We start from the raw sequence: 24,447 nt of genomic DNA on the forward strand, positions 1-24,447 counted from the left end.
TTTAGGCAGTTAGAGCTGCCAAAAAGAAAAAGAAATGCAGCAAAACAAAAGTTCAGCTTAACTACAAATTTCATTAACTATGTTACATATTCATGTCATCTTAGAAGTATTGACTCAGCATTTGTTTCCTCAGACACTTGCTGTACAGAAGAAAACCTAGATAAAAGAAGTGGCAAAGAAAGCAAATCTGCTTTGATACCATGTCATGGCTTCTCCAGTGGTCTCATCTCTCCATCTCTCTTGATGGATCATCAAAATCCACCATGGAATTATTCTTGGGAAAACGGAGTCTGTAGTTATGCAAATATTTGAGCTGTGCGTCAGATCTGGCCCAAAGACCCTTAAAAATCAGCATATGAGAGCCAGTGAGGTTTGACCTAGCCTGTTATTAGCTGCAGCAGTCAAGTAGGTGATAAATGAGAGTGCTCCACTAGGAGGTACAAAAGCAAAGGTTGCAGAGCTTGGATTGAGCTCAGTGGCTGTCAGAAGCATGGCAGCATTTGCAGTGCAGTGATGTTTCACTTCAGATTATGCTCTTTCACAGTGTTACTTGAAAGCTTTGATGAGTCATTCGAATAAGCTTTTTGACATGCTCATTTTGGGAATCTCATATGGCCGTGCTGCATGATTAACTGTCTGAGTTACCGGGAGAACTGCCTTCCTTGTGGCGTTTTTGACATTTTTGAAGTGGTTCTAGTTAGGTCTAGATGCTGAAATTGAAGCACTTGTCTCTAGATACTTACCCTTCAGACTGAATTTGCCATGAAAAATGAGTGGAAGTTTGGAGAAGATGAAGAGTTTTATCCACTTGTTTTGTCCAACTTTGTATGCTGACTTGCACAATGGCCTCATCTCTCCGTGTCTTGATAATAGCTCTCATTGCTGAGCCCTTCTCCGTCTGCTTGTGATTTATATTCATGTCATTCCCAAAACTTTTCATTTTTAAAAAGGGAGGACTTTTCATTTTTAAATTGAGAAGTTAGAATTAATGTCTAAGTCCATGGCCAGTCTATAAAAACATTTACCTGAATTTGCATTCATAGAATCATACAATGGTTTGGGTTGGAGAGGACCTTAAAATCATACAGTTCCAACCCCCCTGCCATGGGCAGGGACATCCATGTCACCCATGGCTCTGTCCAACCTGGCCTTGAGCATTGCCAGGGATGGAGCATTCACAACTTCCCTGGGCAACCCATTCCAGTGCCTCACCATCCTAACAGGAAAGAATTTCCTCCTTATATCCAATCTAAACTTCCCCTGTTTAAGTTTTAACCCATTACCCCTTGTCCTGTCACTACAGTCCCTAATGAAGAGTCCCTCCCCAGCATCCCTATAGGCCCCCTTCAGATACTGGAAGGCTGCTCTGAGGTCTCCACGCAGCCTTCTCTTCTTCAGGCTGAACAGCCCCAACTTTCTCACCCTGTTTTCATATGGGAGGTGCTCAAGCCCTCTAATGGTCCTCATGTCCTCCTGTGGACTTACTTGCTTCAATAGCCCCATGTCCTTCTTATACTGAGGACACCAGAACTGCACATAGTATTCCAGGTATTCCCAAAGTATTAAACCATGTTTTTTCCCTGTTCTGCCTTCCATTTAAAATGTTCAGATCTGCACACAGCAGTAGGAATTAGAGATAAAGAGAATTTATGCTCAAGTCTGCATGGAACTTGTAATATCCGAGGCTTAGTCTTCTTTTAAAAGACATACGATCAGAAATACTGTCTTTTAGTTCATTTTATCTTTGAACTTCCGTCTTACTGTTGTTCAGTATCTTATTCTGGTAGAGCAAGCCTTTTGTTCCATCTAGTAGCATAGCTTCAGTAAACAATCAGCAGTTTAATTGCTTTTCAGGAGGGATTTTCATCCCCATGCAGCAAATCAAAAGAATATGTTACATTAAAGAGATGTCAGACAGTGTGACCATGAAGGCTCCTAAACTGAAGTCACCTTCATGTCCTTCCACTGCAGTACAGCCTGCAAACCTGGGTGGGTAGTCCTGTTCTCAAGGTGCTTTTCCTAAACAGTTGCATTGTGTTCTGCCTTCCTACCTCCTGCTGACAGTGCAGATACTCCTTTTCACTCAGAAGGCTATTCTTTAGCATAGGAATCACTAAGTATAGGAGACAAGAGCAGATATTTTGCATGTTTTGTTTGTGTGCCAAATAGAAGCAATGTCAGTAACTAGCTTGCTTGTGATTACAGTTCTCACTATAATTACAGAATTATAGTTTGGTCTTAATGTGGTGTAATAAATGTTTCAGCTTTTTCTTCTCAATATCAGAGGCATAAAAGTATATTTCAGAGATACATAGATAATATCAATATCTGAAGAGTTTGTCAAGGGCCATACCGTTATGGAAAATAGATTGCAGAGAGCTCAGGATGTTTAATGTCCTAGCCTCTTTTCCCAGCAGTAAAGTATTAGCAGGACTTTCTAGCCCTCACTTAACATACGTTATTTCCTCTGTGCAATGGAAGGGAAGACCCTTCTCTTGTAAGGAACAGGTTATTTTATCTGTGGAAGCACTTGGCTAAGCTAGAGTTTATTTTGTGATTCTCTGGGAAAAGTGTTATTTAATGGTGAAATATTACTGGTTTAATTTCCATTTATGTTCTTCCATATTCAAAATGAGTGTGTTGTGATCACATAAACCTGAGTACTTACTGGAGATAAATCCAGTTGTGTCCAGTCACCCCTATGTATATGAACAGGAAAGCATAAGCACATCTATTTGTATCTGTTATCCCTACCAATATGTGCAGGTGCAGAAGAGCCTTGAATCCTACCCATGAGAATGCTGTCAAATCTGCTGGGCTGTTCCCAGGCCTCTCTTACCAATATGTCAAAGGGCCAGTGTTTAACTGAATAATCAAATATAGATATGGAGCAAAACAGGTGAGATTTTTGATAAAGATCCCACACTTTCAAAAAGAAGTGCCCGCAGTCACCCACCTACAGCCCTGCATAGTCTTTTGTCTTCAAGTGGCTTAATTTGTTAGGGGTACTGAGAGTAGGGAAAGAGAACAGGTTTAACTGGGACAGGCTGCACTGCTCCAGTAGGCTTCAGGAATGGCAGCAGCTTTTGGGGGAATAGCAACCTTCACTGCTGCCAGCTGTATCAGAAAGTATCTTTGTGCTCCAGTAACAGAGGATCAGACTCCATCCTTCCCAGTGACACATGGAGACAGAGGTGATGCAGCCCTGGGTGCCAGTACATTTTGACTTTACCAAAGATGAAGAATGCAGGAAAAAAGTCAAAACCTTTTTGAATTTCACCCAGAGATGGGGGGAAGGCCCCCAAGCTCTCAAAGGCTGTTTGTTTTACAGTGCAGCATCCTGGAAAGTTGGGAAGTGTCAGCTAACCAGATGCTTTCACACATGAGCATCGTCTACAGGATAACATCGATTCCCCTGTTTGTTCTGGTGCACAGGCTGGATTGCAAGGGAACACCTGTAAATCTGGCATTTTCTAACTTTGCATCACTTGACTTTGCAACTTAAATAACTTCTGGGGTTTCTTTACATGCGGGACACGTCCACACATAGGCACGCATGCACTTGTCAAAAGCACTTGCTGTGATGCATTATGCATACTTTTGAGAAAAGTTAATATGATCCCGGAGCTTCCATAACGGCTAAATTGGCTTTTGCAAGAAATTGTCGCCTCTTGGTGAGGATCTTTAATTTAACTGATCTTTTTTTGTGCAACTTGATGCCGAGTGCATTGTGCCACTTCAGTGATAACAATAATGCTAATACATGGATTCAGTCTGCTGGCTCTATCAGCCAGAGAAGGTATTTCTTTGTGTTATGGTCATGGATGTTTGTATTGAGAAAATTCAGCCCTAAAGAACAAACTTATTAATGCCGAGGCAACTCAAGTCCTTAGCCATAAAAGGCAAAGAAATCTAGGTCTCAAGGAAATTACTTTCATTTATTCAGTTCTTCTATAGAGGTGAGCATTTTCGGTGCTTGCTATAGACATTTCACAATAGCGAAGCAATTGCATCTCTAGGGCTCTGAAGTGTAATTAATGGTTCACTCCACTCTATACCTAAGGAAAAGCTTTTTTAATTACCTATCAAAAAGGATTCTGGAATTGATCAAATAGTGCTATCAAGAGGGCAGACTTGGTAAATAACCTCTGATTTGTTCATTCAAGGGTTTAATAACAGTAGCTAGTGTGAGGCCGGTAGCTAGAGAACAGCCCTTCTGAAAGAGATTGTCCTTCAGTGACCGGTGAGCTCATGCCTTTTGAGAGCACAGGATGCTCACCTTTGATTTTAACCCTTTCCTTTGGCAGTAGAACTCTGTGAACTCACTGTGGTACTTGAGCCATCAGTCAGCAGCACTCTGGAGCCAAATAATGTGTGTCTGCAAGCTCTGTGTTGTGAGAGGAGGATAGCGGTCTGGTACAACGACCCTTGCCCGAAGCTGTTGGAGCGGGCAGCTGCTCTGCCCGTCTGTGTTGGATGTCCCTGCAGGAGCAGGGCAGGAAGGCAGATGGCTTTCAAAGAGCATCAGCTTTTGCATCAGTGGATTGGAGAAGCATAGACCTGGTACTGTTTGATTTTCTCTACCTCTGTGGCTTGCTCTGCCTTGTGACCCACTTTTCAAATCCTCTGGGGACGCCGGCTGTTTGCACTGCTTAGGAAGATGACACAAGAATCTCCAAATTAAAACAGACCCTGAGGATTCCTCTCAGGGTAACCACAGTGTGACGTAATGGGCCCCTTTGTGAGGAATATTTGAACTGGAACAGAGCCAGCAGTTTTCAGGAGTCGGTATTTCTGATGAGCAGAAAACGACAACTGAAATGAATCCGCCTAAAAATGTTTTGTGTTAGGCTCCTGTAAAATGATTATTTAAACGTTTAGAGCAGTGAACATGCACTTTCCTGTTTTAAGATAGTGATTCTCTATCATAAGATCCTACCAGTGCTTTCAGATTGGTAGTCAGGTCACAGTAAAGGGAAATATCAGGTAAAATGAAGCATTTCCTCAGGACAGTTTCACAATGCCAGTATGGGCACAATATTTTGGATTCACTTAGGCTTGTTTTTCAATAGGAAACTTTTTGACTCATGTTTTTGCACCCACTCTCAATAAATCTAGAAAAAAAAACCCTGCTAAATTGTGACAAACCCATTTTGGCCATTCTGGCTGCACATAGGATGTAAGTTGAAGCAGAGAAAAGAGAAAACAGAAAACGAGGCAGACAGCATTACCTCTGGGCAGCAGATTGGATGGTTTATTGGAGGGAGATTGAGTAAGAGCTGAAACTAACTCAAGTGTTTTAATTAGATCCCAAATCAATGTCCAGATGTGGATTTTGAGCAGTGCAGAGGGGACATGTGTGTACATGTGCTCTGGGAGTCTATGTAGGTCTCAGCCAGCTTTGCCAAGCTACACAGGCTGGACATTTTCCTCGGGCTGCGAATCCCCTACAAATAGCACAGGCTCCTTTGCACACAGTGTGTCTGTGTGCACAACTGGTGACACAGCTTCAGATGTACCCATGTCTGAGCTGACTTCATCTTGCCCAGGAGCAGAAGGAACTGGTGTGGTCTGAGTAAATCCCTTGTGTTGCTTCCTCTGTGGAGAGCCAGGCTCTGAACAGCTACTGCAGTGTTCAGTGTTACAGTTCTGACTCAGTTCATTTGGGGTATCAGCTGGCAACCTAAATTTGCTCCTACTGCTGCCTCTGGGCCAGCTGTGCTTATTTGTGTATCCCTGTGTATGCCAAAGGCTTATCACCGCATGTTGGGAAGTGTTTTCTATTTGCAGTAAAGGGCTCAGACTGGAACCGTGCAAAGCCCTCGAGGGAGGGGAAAGATCATCTACTCCTTTGGGTGGTAAGAGAGACTCCCTGTGAATCACAACAGGGAGTCTCTCTGCCCTGGCACTGGCAGCCAGCCCCTGCACTGAGCACCCCAGTGCTCTGTGTTTGTACAGTACCTCTGAGGTTGTCACTGACACCTGTAGTCATGACTTGACCCTGCTCATAGAGGTACCGGAGGTCTTCTCCCAACCTCTGCTGGAGCTCTGCTTGCTTTGCATAGATAACAGTGTGTTAATTGGAATGTGGGCTCAAGCCTTTGTCTCCAGAACTCCAGGTCACCATCAGGTCTTTTAGTGTTTAATGAGTTATGCAACATGAAATAGCTCCAGTGAGGAGGCTGACAGAAGAACAGGTTAACATTGTGACTGTGATTCCCAATAATGCTGAAGCATTTCCAGTGACATCGAGGCCATTATCAGGAAGTTTCTCAGACTGATTTTGCTTGGCCAGCTGCGGTAGGGCATGACCGGGAGGTAGGAGCATGAGACCTCTGCTTTCTGCTTTGTTCTGCATAGGGGTTGGTCACCCCAGAGGGTTTGGGTACACAGTACCAAAGGTTTTTGCAGGCCATGGCTCCTAAGCAGAGAGTCCCCATGAGCTGGACTCCGTGCTGTGTCCGTAGTGCCTCCAGTGCTGGACACATGGCAGGAGCTCAGTTATTTCTGACACTGAATTCAAGCTTTCTGAATTCCCATTAGATAGATTATTGATTCCCTTTTGTTTAGTGTTAGGCTTTCCAATTAAGTAGTGCCTTTAATTATAGCACAGAGTGTATAACATAGACCTTATTATTAACACTGGCCCGTGGGATAAGGAAAGGAGGAGCAGCAAGGTTAAGTTAAAAAGAATCATAAAAATGAGCAACCTTTTCCAAAAGCCACCTTATGTTCAAATGCAGTGATTTTCCCTGTTACATTTTTGCAGTGTCTTTGTGTATATTAATTGTTGAAGACAAGTTCTGCATGACTGTCAGCACTAATAAATGTAGATTTAGTGAAGGCTGAATTTGATTAACTAGGGAGCATGAAAAATAACTGATTGCAATGTTGTGTTTAAATGCAGTGAGACTGGAAGCCATTCCCTGCAATTTGTCTGCACCAGAACGTACTCTTGAATACATGAATAGTTTACCTAAGGTGGATTGCATAACATTGACTAAAAATGAGACATCTAATTTAGGGTGATTGACTTAGCTGCCTTGTATAGTCAATGGAGAAGAAGACGACATGGTAGTATTGCATATGATGTATATAATATATGATGTCCTCTGGAGGTATCTCCCTTGGGAGCCTAGGACAGACAGCTTAAATGGGATTTCAAGTGAATCCAATCCAAACTGTTAAATGTTCCAAGGCTTACAGAAACAAGAGGGAATTTCTGTATTAGCAATACATGTTGAAGAATGACCTGCCAGCATGGGCAGCCTGGGTAAGGTCCCTACCCTGCAGCTGTGGAAGCAAATCTGTGGATGCAGCACAGTTTTCAGCTGGGAGGGAAAATTAAAGATGGTCCAAAAGCTGGTTTGCATCCCTCCATTTTTCTTACAGATCATAAGATAAATGTGTCTCCTGTGACCTGCACATTTACAGGTGCCTTAAGCACAATTGCTTTAGAGACTGCAGCAGTTTTCTAGAGAGCCACAGTATTTTCATAGCAGGAGTATTCCCTGTGTGAGAAGAGCAGTGGTGGGGTGCTGCCTTCACACTGTGCATGCTGTCCTTTCAGAGGGAAATACGGCTCGGTAGTGCAGAAGCACTGCTGAGATCCAGCCATGACTTAACAGCTGTCTGCAGCTCTATGTTGGCATTTCAGTTTTGTTCCCTTCCCTCCCCTGGGTCCGTGGCTGTTTGTTGCCTGCTATCACTTCCAGGGAGAGAATGGTATTCCTGTGCCTTCCTGAGCTGTCATGTTATGTCACGCTCCGTGATACCGCATTTACAGGATGAAAAGAAGTAACAGAACAAGTCAGGCAATGAATGCAGGGCGATATTTCTTTTGCCTTTATGTTTCCTTACAAGTCTTTCTGTTGCACTACACCTAATATCCTTCTTATGGCTTTGAAGGAATTCTAGCAGTTTGAGGGTATGTTCCCCTTTTCTTTCTTCAAATGTACATGCAAATTTAGTTCTGCTGACACTGCAAGATAAGTATTTTCTCCAAATGCCTAAAAATTAGCTAGATTTCCTTCCTGGTTTATTTAGATAGGTTTCATAGTCTAAGAAAGTCAAGGTTTCAGGTCAAATAACATTGAGGTTTTTTTGTTGTTGTATCTCTGTGATAAAAACATGAACAGGCCAAGATGTCAGACAATTTACTCTTCTGTCTGAATTGTGAACTCCAACTTGATGCAGTGTTTCATTTTCATAGTGTCAGCTCCTGCTTGTTTTGCCCGTGTCTCCTGGTTTGAGTGAGTTTAGTGCTAATAAAAGTGAGAGACTCTTAAAACTAGCCAGAGCCAGAAGTACCTGAGAGTTACAGGCTAGCAAATGTAAGCTTCCTGCCTTGGAGAATCTAGCTTGATCTAGATGCTTTCCAAGGTTTTGTTTCTCTGTCAGTTAAGTTGTTTGATGGTTTCCTGATGTTCAAGTATGGGGCCTCTATTCTCTGTTTCTCCAGCTCTCTGAAAAGCCCTTGGTTTCTGTGGTATTGCTCCTAAACCTTCTGCTGTGGTCTCAAAACCAAACTGTAGTCAAACCAGGTCACCTTGCTGGCTGCAGCTCCAAAGGAGGTCCAGGGGCAGTTGCTTTCCATGTAGTCTTTTCCCTAAGTTTCTACCAAACTAACTGGCTGTCTTAAGAAATCATTGTGCAGTTTTGGCCTGCGTCCTTTTGGCCACAAGAAATCCTGCAGCAGCTGAATGTTCCCACTCGGAGCCTTTCCTTGAAATACAGTGCAAGCCCCGAGGAGCAGGAGCTCCAGACCTGTGTCTTGTTCCCCCCTTTGTAAAGCCAGCACCAGGCTGATGGCTGTTGTCTATTTCTTGGCTGCCCAGGCACAGTTAAATAACCGTTGTGAAGCGGGCATCATGCAGTATGTGTCACTGAGCCTCAGAACTCCAAGGTGGTAAAACCCCCCTGTCTGCATGTAGCAGGAGGAGATAAGGGTGTAAAATGTATTGTGAAATCAGATTTCTGATCTCTGGGGTTCTTGATGGTTCTGTGCATTGAGAGGAATGGTCTTTGGAGCACTGGGAAGACAACTGGAATACTTCATTTTTCACAGAACTGTGATGGAGCTTTTAACTAGCTCAGGTGTTGGAAAGGCAGGTTCCCTGGGGAAATTATGTAGGCAATTATGATATAGCTTATATATTGTGTAGGGATCACTTAAGCAATGACGAGATGCCATTCAGTGTGGAGAATAGCAGAGCTGGCTACCCCATGCATATACACATCTGTCCTGTGATTGAATTTAACAGAGAAGATGAATACAGTTGTCATGCAGACATTAGGCAAAATCCAAGTCCCCTTGGTCTGTGAAGTGCACCCACAGTTTTAGGGTGGTGGTGTGACAGGATTTATCAGTGAGGCATTAGGCAGCTTTAAATCACAGGAGGTTTTGTCTTTGTGTGTGGCTTATGCACAAAGCTCCCTGCTTCTCAGTTTCTAGACATGAAGCCCTCCGGAGTTGCATTTTACCGGTGAGATGCCTGCAGGTTGTCAAATAGTTCCTTAATTAGTTTATTTTCTTATTTGCTCCAAGGGATGAATACATTATTTATTCTACGCTCCCAGACTTCTGTTAGTCCGCATTTATGTATTTTGTCTTCAGAATGACCTAGCACTGGGCTAGCCTCCAGGGTAGCATGGAACACACCTCTCTGGCTGAGACTGTACTCCAGACTTGACTAATGGTACAATATTAATAGCAGCAATAATAATTAAAACAGTTCACTAAAATACCCCAGGGTGTTGTTGCTAACTTAGACTGTACCCCTAAACTTCCAGAGGAAGGGCATAAATCTGAGTTATTTCCATCCATAAAATGAACAGCTGTCTCATTCAGCAACTGGAGTAAGCTTTCATCCCCTCCGTGGATGTTTCATTAGGACACAGTTCTCCCAGAGGGTCATGGTGCAGTTTACATTAAGCTCAAGATAAAAATGACATTGAGGCTTTGCTCCTGTATTTTCTACACTGCCTGAAAACAAATGCATGACCTACAGCTAGTTCATTGGCTTATTGCCTTGGTGTTATTAACCCACACGTACCTGGGAGATGGGGAATGTGTGTTCTGTTTGCTCATAGAGGAGCACTCAGCTCCTTTGCCTGACAATCTGGGAATCTCTGGGAGCAGTAGGAGGAAAGTTTCTCTAGGTGCAGGTTTGAGCAAATAGTCTGGATGGAAGAGGTTGAACATGTCTGTCAGTCAATGAGGGATGAAGAAGGGCATGGTTGTGAACACAGGCTGGGCAGACAGTTAATGGGAATAACCTGTTTCCCCAGTGCAGAGCACTCCCTTCTAGCTTTGTTTCTGATGGCAAATTCATTTCAAAGTGCAAACACTGAAGATGTGACTTCAAAATGCCTCTGGTCTGTGAGCAAGTAGGAAAAAACACCAGACAACACAGAGTGAAAAAGGAAGCAGGTTCTCAGCAGGCAGATTGGGCAGGAGCAGTGTGTGAGTGTTGAAGTGTTAGGATGGCTGTAGGTTCTCAGAGGCAGGAAAAGACTAGCGTGTGTCCTTGGCTTGCTCACATTCACAATCACACTGAAGCACCTTGCCTGGTCTAGGATGTGTGCCGAATTTCTGTCAGCCTGAGTGAAGAGAAAACATATGTTGACCTGTTTTTCTGAATTAGGATAAGAGCTCATAAATGTAAAAATCCCCCATACGTTGAAGTGTTTTGCTGCGATGAAGTGTGTGCCCTAGATGTTAGCTCTGTGCTAGACAGTAAATGTGGCTGGAGTTTTAGGAAACGTTTTTATTTCTAAGTGTAACCAGAATTAAATTAAAATGCAAGAGTTTTCCAAAGTGCCCAAAATAATTAGGAGGTAAGAAACTGTTGTTAGCATGTAACTTCTAAGTGCATGAAGTTGTTGAATACTGTGCTGTTCACCTCTAGCTGGCCTTTAATTTAAACAGAAGCTATAAAAGTGTAATTAGGCTCCAGTCCAATGAAGCACTTAAATATGTTCCTAGTTTTAAGTGTTTGAGTAACCCCAGTGCAGTTAAGACATGCCGAACTGCTTTACTGCAATAGGACATTTCATAAAGTAGTTACAATACACAAAGAACAGTCCTGCAACTGTCACTGGGAAAGATGCAAAGAGGAGTAAAGTCCCATCTGCGCTTGGGGATCTGACTTGTTTGCACCACACTGGTTTTGCCCAGTGATTTATCCTGCAGGGTCCTGATCCAAAGTTCATTGAGATCTTTGGATGTGCTTTATCATCTGCTGTTAAAGAGGTTTAGTTTGTCAGGCAGTTCCTTACCCCTGTCTAGCGAGGGCAATACATGTGGCCCGTGCACCTTCATTTGTCCTCTCTGCTTGACTCGGTGACATGCCTTTTATAAACATGCGGCTGCTACCACCAGGCTCTCTGCTCAATCCCATATAAAGCATCTAAACATCATGGATTTAATACTGCTATTTTCAGTGCTAAATCAATGTTCTTTATGCATTTGTTCTTGGAACACTGCTCTATCTGAACCATAATTCTTCGCACACACCATAAACTTGGCCTGTTTTCACTCTGATAGAAATTGATCATTTAAAGCAAGAAAAAAACCCCTCTGACTACTGTTTAAACATTTCAAGGCTGTTGCTGGTTAATCAAATCAGCTTTTGCATCAGTTCAACACACCATGTGCTGTGATTTCCAGGGAAGCATCACCTGTCTGGGCTACAACCAGCCTTACAACTGCTGGGACAAGGCAAAATGAAGAGCTTCTCACTATGGTTTGCCAGGCAGTGAGGGTATGGGTTTACTCAGTTTATGACTGACCTCTGTTTGCTTGTTTACTCCTCCAACTGTCCTGTATTTGTACATAGGTGGAAAGAAACATCCTGCTGCATAACAGGATTTGACCAGAGATTAAAGCTGGTCTCTTGTGAAATACTGGAGCCCATTAAAGAAAGGGTTGTTTGCCAAGCGTTATTGTATGTCCTCCCAAGACCATAAAAAACATTGTTAGCTGAAGTAATCATGGAAAATGATTGCATTCCTCTGGCCTCCTCCTTACTGCAGCGTACAGCAAACCTGTAATGAAATCTGTGAAGAGCTGTGCAGCAGTTCCTTCGACAACTTTTTCATTGCCCTCCATTTCTAGATAACACTGTGATGCTCAGCCTCTGGCCTGCTGTGAGGGATTGAGAGAGTCAACGTTAAACAAAAGTACCTTGAAGTTTTAATGTTAAATACTCGCAGTAAAATCTTTAATAGTCAAGAATAACTTTCTGTATTTACATATTGTTACCTGAATAACAAATAGCTTCAAGGGTACTTGAAGCAAACTGCAAATGGTGAGTTTACTCATATACATTATTTACTGGGTAAGATTCCTTTGATTTCATCCATTCCACTATTTTTCCCTTACATCTTGCAGGGACTTGGGGTGCAGTGAGAGAGACATTTCAGAGAACGTGGGGTCTTAAGATAAATAAATCCATAATAAGATAGTCTGCTTCTGGGCTGTTTCCTTCTCACACCTGCCCACATGCTGGGATTAATTCTTCCTTTGCCATAAAGATCCTTTTTGGGATACGTCATGTTGTGAAATGCACCCTAGAAAATGTTTGTTGGCTTCTTGAATGGCTCTTTCTGAACCCTCGTCATTTGGAAGATGAGGGTTTAGTTCTGGTGAAGAACTGAGATGAAAGTATACTGTCTCTCCTCCACAGACAGCATGGTTTCTAGAATTAAGCTTCAAAAGTTGCACAAAAGGTAGTGTTTTCTAAGTATATTTTGCAGGTAAGAACTCTGAGTCAAAGCACTGCTATTGTGAATTGGCAAAATGCCTTTAGTTTTGCCTCTATTTAGTATCACTTCATGGGTTTTATTGATGTTTATATTTCACTTCACATCAAGTTCAAAGAGCTCTCCACTCTCAAAGCAGAGCTTTGCAAGACCATGTTTCTCTTTATTTTTTTAAAGACAGTTCTTGTCTAGTTTTTGCTTTGAAAGGCTGCAAATCAAAAATCCAATTCGAACGGGGAGCAGGATCTTCCAGACATCTTGAGAATCACTTGACAAATCTAAATAAGCCATTTGTGTTTAATCAGCTAAAATCAGGCAGAATACGCATCATTTGGAATTTAGTTGGGCTCTGCCTTAAACTTAAGTGCAGCATCATTAAAAATGAAGTCGCATGGGGGATACATTTTCTTTGGGGATTTTTGAAGAGCATTTGAAAGCAGATTTCAGGTTCTCCATTAATTTCCAATCAGCCTAATGCTTTGTGATGCAGGATGCATACAGCCACTGGCAGATCTGAACGGGCACACTAGGGGCTAGAGCGGAAGATTCTTACAGATGGTATTTCAAAACATATTAGTGACTCAAGTGAAGTTACCAAAGAAAGGCAAGGACTTTTTACTCCCGAAGGATCTGAGCATGAGCTTTCAGCCATTTTTCTTGTTATTACAAGGGATTGTTCTGAAAGTGATTAGGAGTAGTTTTAGCATTTTTATATGTATAAATCGGTATTAGTATTAGACAAGATGTCATGTTTCTGGTATTGTTTGCCTGAGGAAAGCCAGAAATAGCTCACTGAAATATAAGGCCTCTTATTTTATGTGTATGGCAGCTACTTTTGAAGAGTCAAATAATCATAAATGTAAGAGTTTCTATTCTGTACAAGTGGGGCCATCTTTGTGCTGCATATGTAACTATGCGCATGTATTGTGCTATCAGTCTCAGGGCTCTCTACCATGCACATAAAATAATTTGGCATAGAGAAGGGAGGGGTTAAGCCAAATAGAGCAGGAAGTGTGTTAAAAAACCAAAGATAGGAGCGTGTTGGAGTTTTTGTGCAAAGAAATTCCATGGTTGTGCTGGCCTGGAATTTCAAAAGAAAGCAGAAAGGAGAGAAGTGCGTGTCTGGGTCTTGAGAAACACTTGTCCCAAGTGTATTATTGCAGCTTCCTGGGGAGCTTTACCCTACCTGTGGAACTATCCCAGCTTGAAAGGGCTTTCTCCTTTCTGGGAGTGTGACAAGACAGAAATTCCTGTAAATTTCGTCTTCTCCATAGGAAGAAGAACAGATCATAGAGTGTTTGAAGGTAGAAAAGAGATTTATTTTCAGAAGGCTGCAGATGTTCTTCATGCTGCAAATCCTATAGGCAGTGAGGTCCGGTTGTTCAGCCTGGGAATGTGGGAAATTCCCAGGACCCAGATGTATGCTGGTAAATTCATGGCATATTGAGGTGATTTGTTTCCACGTGATGTTAAAAGACACCTTTCCTTGATACAGGAAGCATTTTGAGACTAGCACAGGAACAAGGATTTGGCCTGATTTCTTCCTGATGAATGCAAGTGACTTCGTTGTGAGACTTTTGGATTCAAAATAAGGAATAATGTATCAAGGAGGCATTTGAAAAACACTGCTGGAATTCCCATAGTATGGAGTAGATTTAAGATCTCAATTTATTATAAGCCAGAAAATGACCATCAACCGCACTGAGCACCAGGAAAGCTGGAGAACAGATTGTTTTAGTTGACTTAGCTTGGCTCTAGTATGAAGCACTGAAACACTGTGGGAGCAGGAACAGGCAGTTTGTGCTCAGGAACAGTTGAGGAGGTGTCTTTATTTTCATTAAGTTTTCCTTCAGATATAACTTCAGGGACATGCTGCACAGAACGTGGCCAAGGGAGCAGCTGAGGTCAGCTGGAAGTTACTCAGGGAAGCTGACCATTTACAGGCTGTAAAGTCCTGACAGAGGGGTGTTTGAAACAACACGTGCTATGAAGATGGTCTCTGGAGCAATAGAAAGGGCAGTCATTTCTTTGGCATCATATTTAGTTCTTGCAAACCTGGCATTCAGTTTGTTCTTTCAAGAAGAATCGGGCAATAGAGCTCAAAATTGGCTTTCATTGCTTTAACAAATGCTTTCTTTGCTGAGGACCCCCAAAAAATCGATGCATGCAGGAAGTCAGTGTTAATGCTGAATGTCCATATACTGACAGGAGTGTTATAGTACTTGCAGAAGTGGATGGAAAACTACCCCAATTTCTTTAGCTGTCACTCACAGAAGGGAATTCCCCTACAAATCCTTTGGTCATCAGTGTTAATGGGTTTTTGAAGCTGCCTAGACTACCAAGCCTACAGCACCAACAAGAATTGCACTGTGTCCTGCATCTGCACTTCTCCAGATAAATTCAGGACAAAGGAAGGTGTGGATTTTTATTCTCTACGGGAAATCAAAGTGGAAGCTGTTCCATAAAGCAACACAAACTGTGAAGAAATAGCCATGCTTCAAAGGTACCTTCTGATACCACCATCATTTCTAGGCTTTTTAAAAACAACTGTCACTTCTCTTTTTACCGTAGTTGAAAATACAGCAGGCTGCTTCTCTCAGGAGGCATAGAGCATCAGTGTTCTGTACCTCTGCTCTCTTGTTCACAGGTGTGTTTATATTATATGATTCTTAGTGAATGTAAGCCCTCAACTCAAAAATTTACTGTTTGGGTTTTTTTATCCTTTTGGATAGGGCAGAAAAATCCATCATTAATAGAAAGAGAATGTTGCAGCATAATAGAGTTAACACCTTCTATTGAAAAGGAGGATTAATTAGGAAGGAGTTGGAGCCATCTGTCTGACAGATTGATGGTCCATGAAGCTCATCAGTTTTGGAGCCTGTCATTGCGGACTGGTCAGCAGTTGAATCCCATGCTAGGGAAGGAGTTGTTTCCAGCTTGTCACATTTTCACTGTTCACTATTGTGCCAACGTGGAATAAGAACGTAATGCACATTTCTTTCTGCATCTGAAAAGTTACTGTCACATCCAGCACTGGCTGCAAAGCCTCAGTGGTTTTCTGGGGAAAGAAGTCAGGCACTGAACTAGCTGCTAGATTTAGTGATTTAGCTGTTGTAAATCGTCTGTGCCTATGGAGTCACAGCAGCATTTAGCTCCTAAAAGGTAACCATGTATATAAGATTACTTTGAGCCTTTGATTTAACTGGGTTCAAAATACACATTGGCCTGGTGATTAAAAGTACTATTTGTTAGCATTAACGAGCAAGGATTCAATAATCCTTTTAGTATTTATCTTTGTCCTTTCATTGATCAGGTACCCAAGGAAGTGCTGTTTCACCTCTGTTCTCCTGCTGTGGCTATAAAACACAATCACAGGCCATTCCGCAGCTTTCAGGGTATGAAGCATGGTGGGGTTTTTTGTGCTAGAGCTGCAGAGGAGGTTTCTTCATGCCCAGTGATTTCATGAGGTTTGTGAAGGAGAGAAACCCACAGTCATCTCCATCCCAGTGGTTCACTGGAAAAACCTTGCTTTGAAAATTGAAAATATCTTGTATTAAATACTTTAAAGATTCATGAAGCAGCTTTAATTTTGTTTGCATTTTTTTCCTGAAGGGCAAAGCTGTCAGGAATCTCCAAATGCGTTTCCTAATCCATTTCCAAACTCAGTAGATTAAGGTCTGCAAGCAAAACTAATTTTGGGAGCTTAGCAGCTATGCAGACAAGAGAGAAGGCAGAAAGAGAGCAAGAAAGATGTTTTTTTCCCTGGTAATGCACTGAGCTACCCACATGGCTGTAGTGTCAGTCCTTCACAACAAACAGTGCAACTCAAATGGACTGTAAGCCCAGCTCTGATAAATAGAGGACTTCCAGGTTTCTGCTGGATCAGACACAAATAGAGTAAATGCATCTATCAGGGAATGAAGGTTCACACAAAGAAAACTCCCTTCCTTTATTCCCTACCAGCTCACAGGGCTGCTGTGAGCAGGCTCACGTGCATCTGAGCAGCTTTTGTTTTCTCAGTGCCCCAGTTTCTAATCTTTGACCTTTTTTGTGTGTTAATGCATGATATTTTTCCCAAGGTTCTGGTCTGCCAGCTGAAGAGCCTTTCCTGTTTTCCTGTGCCTGCATCGACAGTGCTCGCAGTTAGGCTCAGGGGACTGGTTGGGAGGTGTTCATTTAAGGAAGTGGTTCAATGCAAGGGAAAGAAAGAGTGAAAATCATCTCCAGGATAGAGAAAAATGATCTGACATCAAGGTCTCACTCGCATACAAAGGATATACCTCTGGGTTGCCAGCCAAGATCTGCAGTAGCAAATACAGAGCAAGAGCGCTCAAAGACTCTTCCCAAGACAACAGCAGGATGCCGCAGGTCTGATGCTTGGCAGGTTGCATGAAAGGTGCCCGAAGGGCTGTTTCACATATCAGGTCTTATCCATCCTCAGCTGGTCCTTGGAAATTATTAGCTCTGGCATCGTCAGCCTTTGCTGGAATCACTAATCCTAGATGCATCCAGCGGTGTGTTTCTTTACAGCAGAGCCATCTGCCTGTGAAGAGATGCTGCTTCTCACGCAGACCTGAAGTTCTTTGCTGGTTGTACACTGTGAGACCTGGTGAGAGCTCATAATACTAATTTAGATTCAAAGTAATATTAAATGTGAGCTATGCCTGGCCACTTTAGGCCATCGTTAGTTACCACAGAGGTCAAATGTATGCTCTAAATTCTTCCTGAGCTCAGAAGTGTTAGGCAGGTGTTAATGAGGCCAAGTTTCAGCTATCAGTTAATGTAATTGAACTCCCTTCCAGTTGCCACAGTTGATAATGTGATCAGACCTAGTGCAGGGAAGTGGAGAGCCTGGTGGTACCCAGCTCCCTTCCCTGGCAGGGTGCTGGGTGTAGTGCTGGTGCATCTGCCCCCCAGGAAGGTCTGCCTTAAGCACCTGGGCACATTTTCATGCGGTTTGGTGTCTTCACCTTCTGATTACTTTGCTTCTCAAAAGAATGACTAAAAGTGACTAGTCTCGTGGTAAGCTCCTCTATCATTAGAGCATTGGTTTCTTGCTGGATGCTCTCCCTCTGTCTCCAGGCTGCTGCACCATCCATTTTTTGAGAGGATGCTGTATGCCTTATTAAGTCAACAGGCTTATCCTGGCCTTACATTTTTCCTGGAACTTCTCTGGAATGAACTTACTGCTGATGCCATGCTTCAGGGCCAGGATCAAGGGCTGCGCCACAGAGGACTTCATGTGTCCTCCTGACACTTCTGACTTTCTCAGCCGTACGTACAGGCACAAGGGACTGAATGTCCCACTGCAGTGCACTTGGTCTGTTGTCAGCATCCGTCCAAGCAAAGGTGGTTGTGCTTTGATGGCGAGTTCTTGCGTGTGACTTGCTAATGTCACTGTTTGCCTCAGAGTGTCAGTAGCTGGTTAGAGTTTCTTGGAATGAAGGAAGTATTAACTGTAAATTGCTGCAGCTGGTATCTAATTACAGAATACATTGGGAAGTACTTGGGCAGCAATCCAAGAAAGCACTTAAGCACCCAGTCACTTTTAAGGAAAGGCCCCTTGACTGGGATTGCTCGTGCTCTCAGACATCATCAGAAGTGTTTGATAGTGGACCAGTACTTTCTCCTGACTACTTCAGCACATCCATCTCATTTTCTGAAGTGACTTGAGGAGCTGGGAGTTCAAGGTTGACTGGAAGTCTGCAGGAAATAAACTCCTAAATCACTGCTGTACTTAGAAACGTCTGCTCAGCCGGGCGGCTGCTTTTGCTGTTCTTCATCCTTGCTGTGATAAGTAACAATATGACAGCTTTTAAACCCCTGCTAAATCCTGAGGTTGGCCTTTGCCCATTTAGGTGTTCCTCTTGCAGTGCAGTTACCCAAGGTATTCTAATACGTGATGGCTGGAGTGCTCTTCCCAAATGCAGACAGAATGCAGTTTTTCAACTATGTCTTGCTAACAGGGAAAGGGGACAACTGACAGAAGGGAGGCTGCAATGAGAAGTGGTAGGAATGTCTTAACCTAGGTGGGATAACAAATTCAAAACAGCCTTTTATCTAAAGCCTAGCTACAGTCATTGTAAGTAATCATTGAGAACCAAGGCTTGAGAAGTCTTGTGAACCAGTGAGAACATGGAGTCACACTCAGGATAATAATGCATTGCTTTAGTGTGATGAAGAAGAACTAAATCAAAAGCAGAGGTTCTGGTTTAGGTCTGCTGGTTTTAGAGTTAGAAATCCCGATTTTCTCAGAACCTAAGGGGGAGGGTGGAGGGAAAGCCTTGGATATCAGTTCCACTCAACCTTTCTGTCTAAACAGGAGCAAGTGGCTGGGTGCACAGGGCTTTCAGTTCATCACCAGTAAAACAAATACCTCTTACTCCAGAAGAGTTTAGCAAAAGTTTGGGATCAGAAGATAAAGGAAGCAATGCCTAATTCACTGAGTCCTGTACTATTTCAGTGGTTCCCTGTCTTTTCTTAGGCAAAATACTTTGGTCCTTCCTCAGATGCCTCTGACATTTGTGTTCATCCCATATTTCCTTTGATTGCTTGTTCCTCCACATTGCAGCTGCTGCTTTGACTGCACTCTCATTCTTGCTGTACTTCCTCCTCCTCTGCCTTGCTGTTTCCAGGCTTTGGCTATGTGGTTTCTTAGCTTTCCTTATGTTGTGCTAGCTCTGAGTGCTGATGCAGGACCCCACCAGGATGCATGACCTGGGGTGAGATCCCTCCTCTGCCTCACTTCCACCAGCAATGCACCCACTCCCTGCATACCGGTCTGACTTACTGAGATGCAATTTGCTGTGTCCTGCTGATGCAAGTGAAGCTCTGAAGCAAATTGCTATCAAATCGAAGACGTCCCTCAACAAGGGAAATCTTGCAAGGTCCATGTTTCTAACCGATGGCTCTTTCCTGTGAGTGACATATTTCTGATGGACTTCTTTGATGTGTTGGTGTGGTCAAGAGGAAAATCACATTCAAAAGGGAATTCACAAAGGAGGTTGCGATAGAGCATTCAGCTCCTGGAAATCTCTGTCCTTGTTCCAGGCTTATTTTCAGACTGTAAAAGAATGCTGCTTAGCCAGAAGTTGTACGCAGTGGTCCTCAGTATGGTGCTGGCCACCAGCAAGTAGCTGTGGTAACCCTGAATGACAGGTACGTGAGTGTCTGAGCAAATAGAGCTGGGCTGAATAGGAATTATGAATAATTGCAAGAATTCATAACTGATTTCCAGAGGTTACCCACCAGTCAAGCGTTTGTCACCTTCCTCATGCCCCTGACTGCCAGTAGTGGGGGGGAAAGGGATTGTTATGCCAAAGTAATGAGAAAGAGGTCAGAAAGTTTGATAAGAGCAGGAAAAGTCATTTCCTGTGATATCATTAGCAGTGTTTCAGAGAGCAGGTTCAGTAATTGCTATGGTAATTCTGGATGGATTTTGACTGTGAGAACACGTTTTTAAAGTTACTATCTTAGCTAGTGGGGAGAATTCCATTAAACAAGGCAGCATGGTGTTAGGGGGGAAATGGGCTGGGGGCTTGGGAGCAGAGGCTCTGCTCTGTGCTGTGTAACTTCTCCAGGCCTCCATTTTTCTACTCTAGTTAGTGTATTGCAACATATATGGGTAAGTGAGCAAGTGCGAAAGCGAACTGTGAATCTCGGGATGCAGGTACCTACCAGTGTGACATCTCAGATAGAGCAGAGCTGCTTTGCAAACATTGGGGCAAGTGTGTTTCTGTACAACAGATATCCTGCCTTTGTTCTTGCTGCACAAACTGCAGAATGAGAAAGGTGGCAAGTGCTCTTTGTGTGGGCAAACGCAAAAGTTGCTTGAGCGGGTCCTGGTTTTAAAAGCATGAGCTCTAATACTGAGTTAAGAGCAGACCTTCTGATGGTGCTCCAGGGCGCACAGATAGGCTATAGTGTTGTGTGCTTTCTCCAGATTGTTTCTGAGCAAACTCACTGGTATTTCTTTGGTTTCCAAGAGATGCTTTTAACCTTCGGGAGAATGAGAGCTGCTGCAAGTCTGTGTGCATGCAGACACTTTGATTTTCACTGAGGCTACTGCTTCTAGCTGTGTTGCTTCTATTGAGCTTTTACTATGTGCATCTTTGGGGTTAGAAAGAACAAAGCCTGCAAGTCCCTAAATGCTGGACAGTGATGAGGAAAAGACACTCTTCAGTCTGTTTTACCTCCCAGTGGCTGCTTGGTTGTTAACACTTCTTTCTTCTCTCCAGATGCAAACAGATGACCTACCTGGAGGACCTTCCCCAGATCTCTGTGGTCTTTATATTTGTAAATGAGGCACTGTCTGTCATCCTGCGCTCTGTGCACAGCGTTGTGAATCACACCCCATCACACTTGCTCAAGGAGATCATTCTGGTGGATGACAACAGTGACAATGGTGAGCACAAGTAACTTCTTCTGTAAATACGGTGTGGTTAATGGGCATCCAAACAGAGTTTGGTCACTATGAGCTGAAATGCCTTTCCTTCTTCAGTGTTGGGGTGAAAAAGCATTGAGTCATTCTGCATTTAAATAGCAAGCAGAGGAAGGTCATACATGCAACACTGATTTATGGCTAACAAGCGAGATCACAAGATGGTGTAAATTAACATACCTCTTATTGAAGTCAGTAGAATTTACAAGAGTTTGTTGATGAGAAGGTTGATTGAGCCATTTACACAAAGTTGTGAGTAAATATGAACTATTTGTATAACAAGTAATCATGATGTGGATAAACCCTGCTGATTTCATTGGAATCTTCACAGGATGAATGGCATTTGTATGGGCAATCTTAATCTAGAAATGACAGTTTTCTCAAGATTTTCAGATCCAGAGGAATATCGTCATTAATAGACTAAAAGTTGAAATTCTGCTTCCAAGGAAAAGTGCAGCAACAGATTCTTCAATTTTGAGCTAGGGGGTAAATTAAGACTATGAGAGTGAAACAGAATGGGCACAAAGTGCATGCCTATTTCAGGCTATCTCAGTCATTAATGTAAAAACAACACTTCTACCACAGCACTCAAAAATCAAAATATTGGGGAGCATAAGGGTGCTGTTGATCAACTCGTTTCACAGGTCGGGAAGGTTTGAAGAACTTTTAGGGTACAGGTGACTAGCAGCGGTGTTGTGATTTAACTTGCTGTGCCTTACACTTCTGCAACTGATGCATCTTCTCAAATCATATTTACTAAAATAAGGCTCAAGTTTAGCAGTTCCTCCACAGATGAGCAGCTTTAAATCATTCAGTTTGAAGTTGCTGTTTCTCTTCCAGATCCCCAAAGAGAAAGGAGGGTTGAGAGAACAAATCACTAAAAATAAGTGCCAAACAAAAATTAATTCCCAAACCTATAGATGTAAGAGATTTTTTGTCCAGTTCTACTTTCAGTTACAGCAGTGTAACCTATGGAGTAATCACGTGAGATTGCAAAGTGTTTGAGTCAGTCTGATACAGAGGAAAACTGGATGCACTGTTTCTCAGTGAACTCTTATATGGCTTTTCTCTGTCATTCTTCTAGATAGCTGGAGATTTATCAGGTCTTTGATTTCACTGATAATGATTCTACTGTGTAATATAGATCAGAAGAATGAGGCTTCTAATGTCCTGGAAGCTTCTACTAGTTTTCCTAATAAATATATTTGAGTAAAAGCCTCATTATGAATAAGCTGCAGTGTAAATGAATTACCAAACTAGATTGATTTAAAAAAATAGAGCATTTTGGTAATTCGCCCGTTCATAAGCCTATTGAAATGAAGCTGAATAAAGAGTGAATGAGTTCTGCTCCATCTGTGGTTGAATGCCTGAAAATGAACAAAAGAGAAGTCTATTTGAAATCTTCAGTATCCATTTAGTTGAATGGGGAAGAAGCCTAGTATTGAGGAGTCTTAATTATATTTAAGGGTAAACCTTTAAAATTAAGGCAAATTAATTGTGAGCTGAATTAGGTCTTGACCCAAAATCCATTGAGGTTATTTTTCAAACTCTTAATGAATAGCATAAATCAGAAAAACAAACCACCAGACTGTAAAAAATTGCAGACTGTTACAGTGCCATAAGGTCAGAATTGCTCTTCCAGAGGCCAGTTGTACCCTAATGCCAACAATCAGAGGGTTAAAATAGAGAGCATTTAATGATATTTATACAAAATACCCCTTCAAAACAGTACTCAAATCCATGAGATTAAACCTGTGCAGGTCTCTCTGAGCTGAGCCCCCTGGAACTAGTCCATGCCACAGCTGGGGTACTTGGTTTGCATCTGTGAGACTTAAGTGTTTAGGAATAGTTCAGGATGTCTTTCCCTTTCGGTTGCAGAATAAATGAAAGTAAAACATAATGTTTCAGGGCTTTTCTCATTCTGAATATTTATTTGGGTTTTTTTGTCTTGCAGTTGAGCTAAAATTTAATCTGGACCAGTATGTCAATAAAAGATACCCAGGGCTGGTGAAAATAGTGCGCAATACCAAACGAGAAGGGCTGATTCGAGCCAGAATCCAAGGCTGGAAAGCAGCAACATCTCCTGTTGTTGGGTTCTTTGATGCTCACGTTGAGTTCAACATTGGCTGGTAAGTTGTTGGCTGTTCCCGCAGGGAGAGCATTACTGTTGCACCATGCTCTTTATCTCCAAGGCTGTGAAAGAGATTTGCTCAGTAGCAGGAAAGCTGAATAACTGTAGGGATGAGGCTGTAGGCTGCTCTTATCACAATAGCAATTACTTCTGAATAATGATCTTGATTATTGCAGCAGCTCTGACAATCTTTTGGAATGGCTGCAAGATCCATAGGAAGGCTGTTGTGCCTGCTCTTGTACAGCTCAGTGGAGAGAGAAGTAGTTTAAACCACAATGAATCCAAAACCTCCAAACCAGTCAAATGGGGAGACACCATTAAAGAGGCTCTGGGCTGGTGGAAGATGCATGCTTGCAAGTTACTCTTTTTTTTTTATCTCTTGTCATTTTCTGCAATTCCTTCTTAGAAACTTGAATACCAATCTGGTTTCCTCATACATTTTCTTTGCATTTCATTTGAGGGAAACATTGAATTATTTCCTGCATTTTTAATGGGGCTTGAAATGAGCACACCTTTCCTCATCCCCTTTGTTTCTCAAGGGAGCAATATCAGCTGTGGCAAGTGCAGTTTTGGGCTTAATGGGCCAGATCTGCAGTTGGAATAAATCTTTGTAGCACCACTTAGTGGCCGATGTTTGGCATTACTGGAAGTCGGGACTGGAGCAACTGGTCCTCATTGTCAGCTCGAAAAGGGCTGCTGGGACCTTCAGTGAGTAAAACGTGTATTTTCCAAAGATAGACTTGTCTTTGATGCTGATGATGCAGGGTTGTGGTGGAGCTGATTATGCTCTGCAGTTCTGGGAGATATCCCCAAATTAAAACTAAAAATAGCTGTACTTACAACCAGAGATAAACTTAATTGCAGAGGAGTAGAGTGTTTATTTTTGTATTTTCATGAATATCTTGATAAAATGGAAGATGCAATAAAATAAGTCTTGTAGTGCAGCTGGTTTATGTTCACCGTGAGTTTTTTCCCCCAGGACTGTGAAAGACCATAATAGCAGTTGTAGTAATTTTCTAGAAACCTAAGAGCTGGTTTAATTTATATATTTACTTTTAAAGCAGCTAAATATTTCAAATCATTGCAACTGTTCATGCAGTGTAACATCAGC

The 24,447-nt window shown here is 42.5% G+C and overlaps 1 protein-coding gene across 2 annotated transcripts in view; it reads left to right on the forward strand.

The window, feature by feature from the left end:
* GALNT9 (polypeptide N-acetylgalactosaminyltransferase 9) overlaps positions 1-24,447 on the forward strand; it is a 141,518-nt gene that overhangs the window by 29,301 nt on the left and 87,770 nt on the right. For both annotated transcript variants that reach the window (XM_061355324.1, XM_061355325.1), the window contains 2 exons: positions 21,003-21,169; positions 23,160-23,334. In XM_061355324.1, coding sequence (XP_061211308.1) covers positions 21,003-21,169; positions 23,160-23,334 — 342 coding nt within the window. The remainder of the gene's footprint in view (positions 1-21,002; positions 21,170-23,159; positions 23,335-24,447) is intronic.

The sequence above is a fragment of the Neopsephotus bourkii genome, unplaced genomic scaffold (assembly GCF_033783945.1).
Source record: "Neopsephotus bourkii isolate Nb327-2 ecotype Australia unplaced genomic scaffold, CSIRO-AGI_Nbou_v1 NB_795, whole genome shotgun sequence".
In the NCBI taxonomy this organism is placed as follows: domain Eukaryota; kingdom Metazoa; phylum Chordata; class Aves; order Psittaciformes; family Psittacidae; genus Neopsephotus; species Neopsephotus bourkii.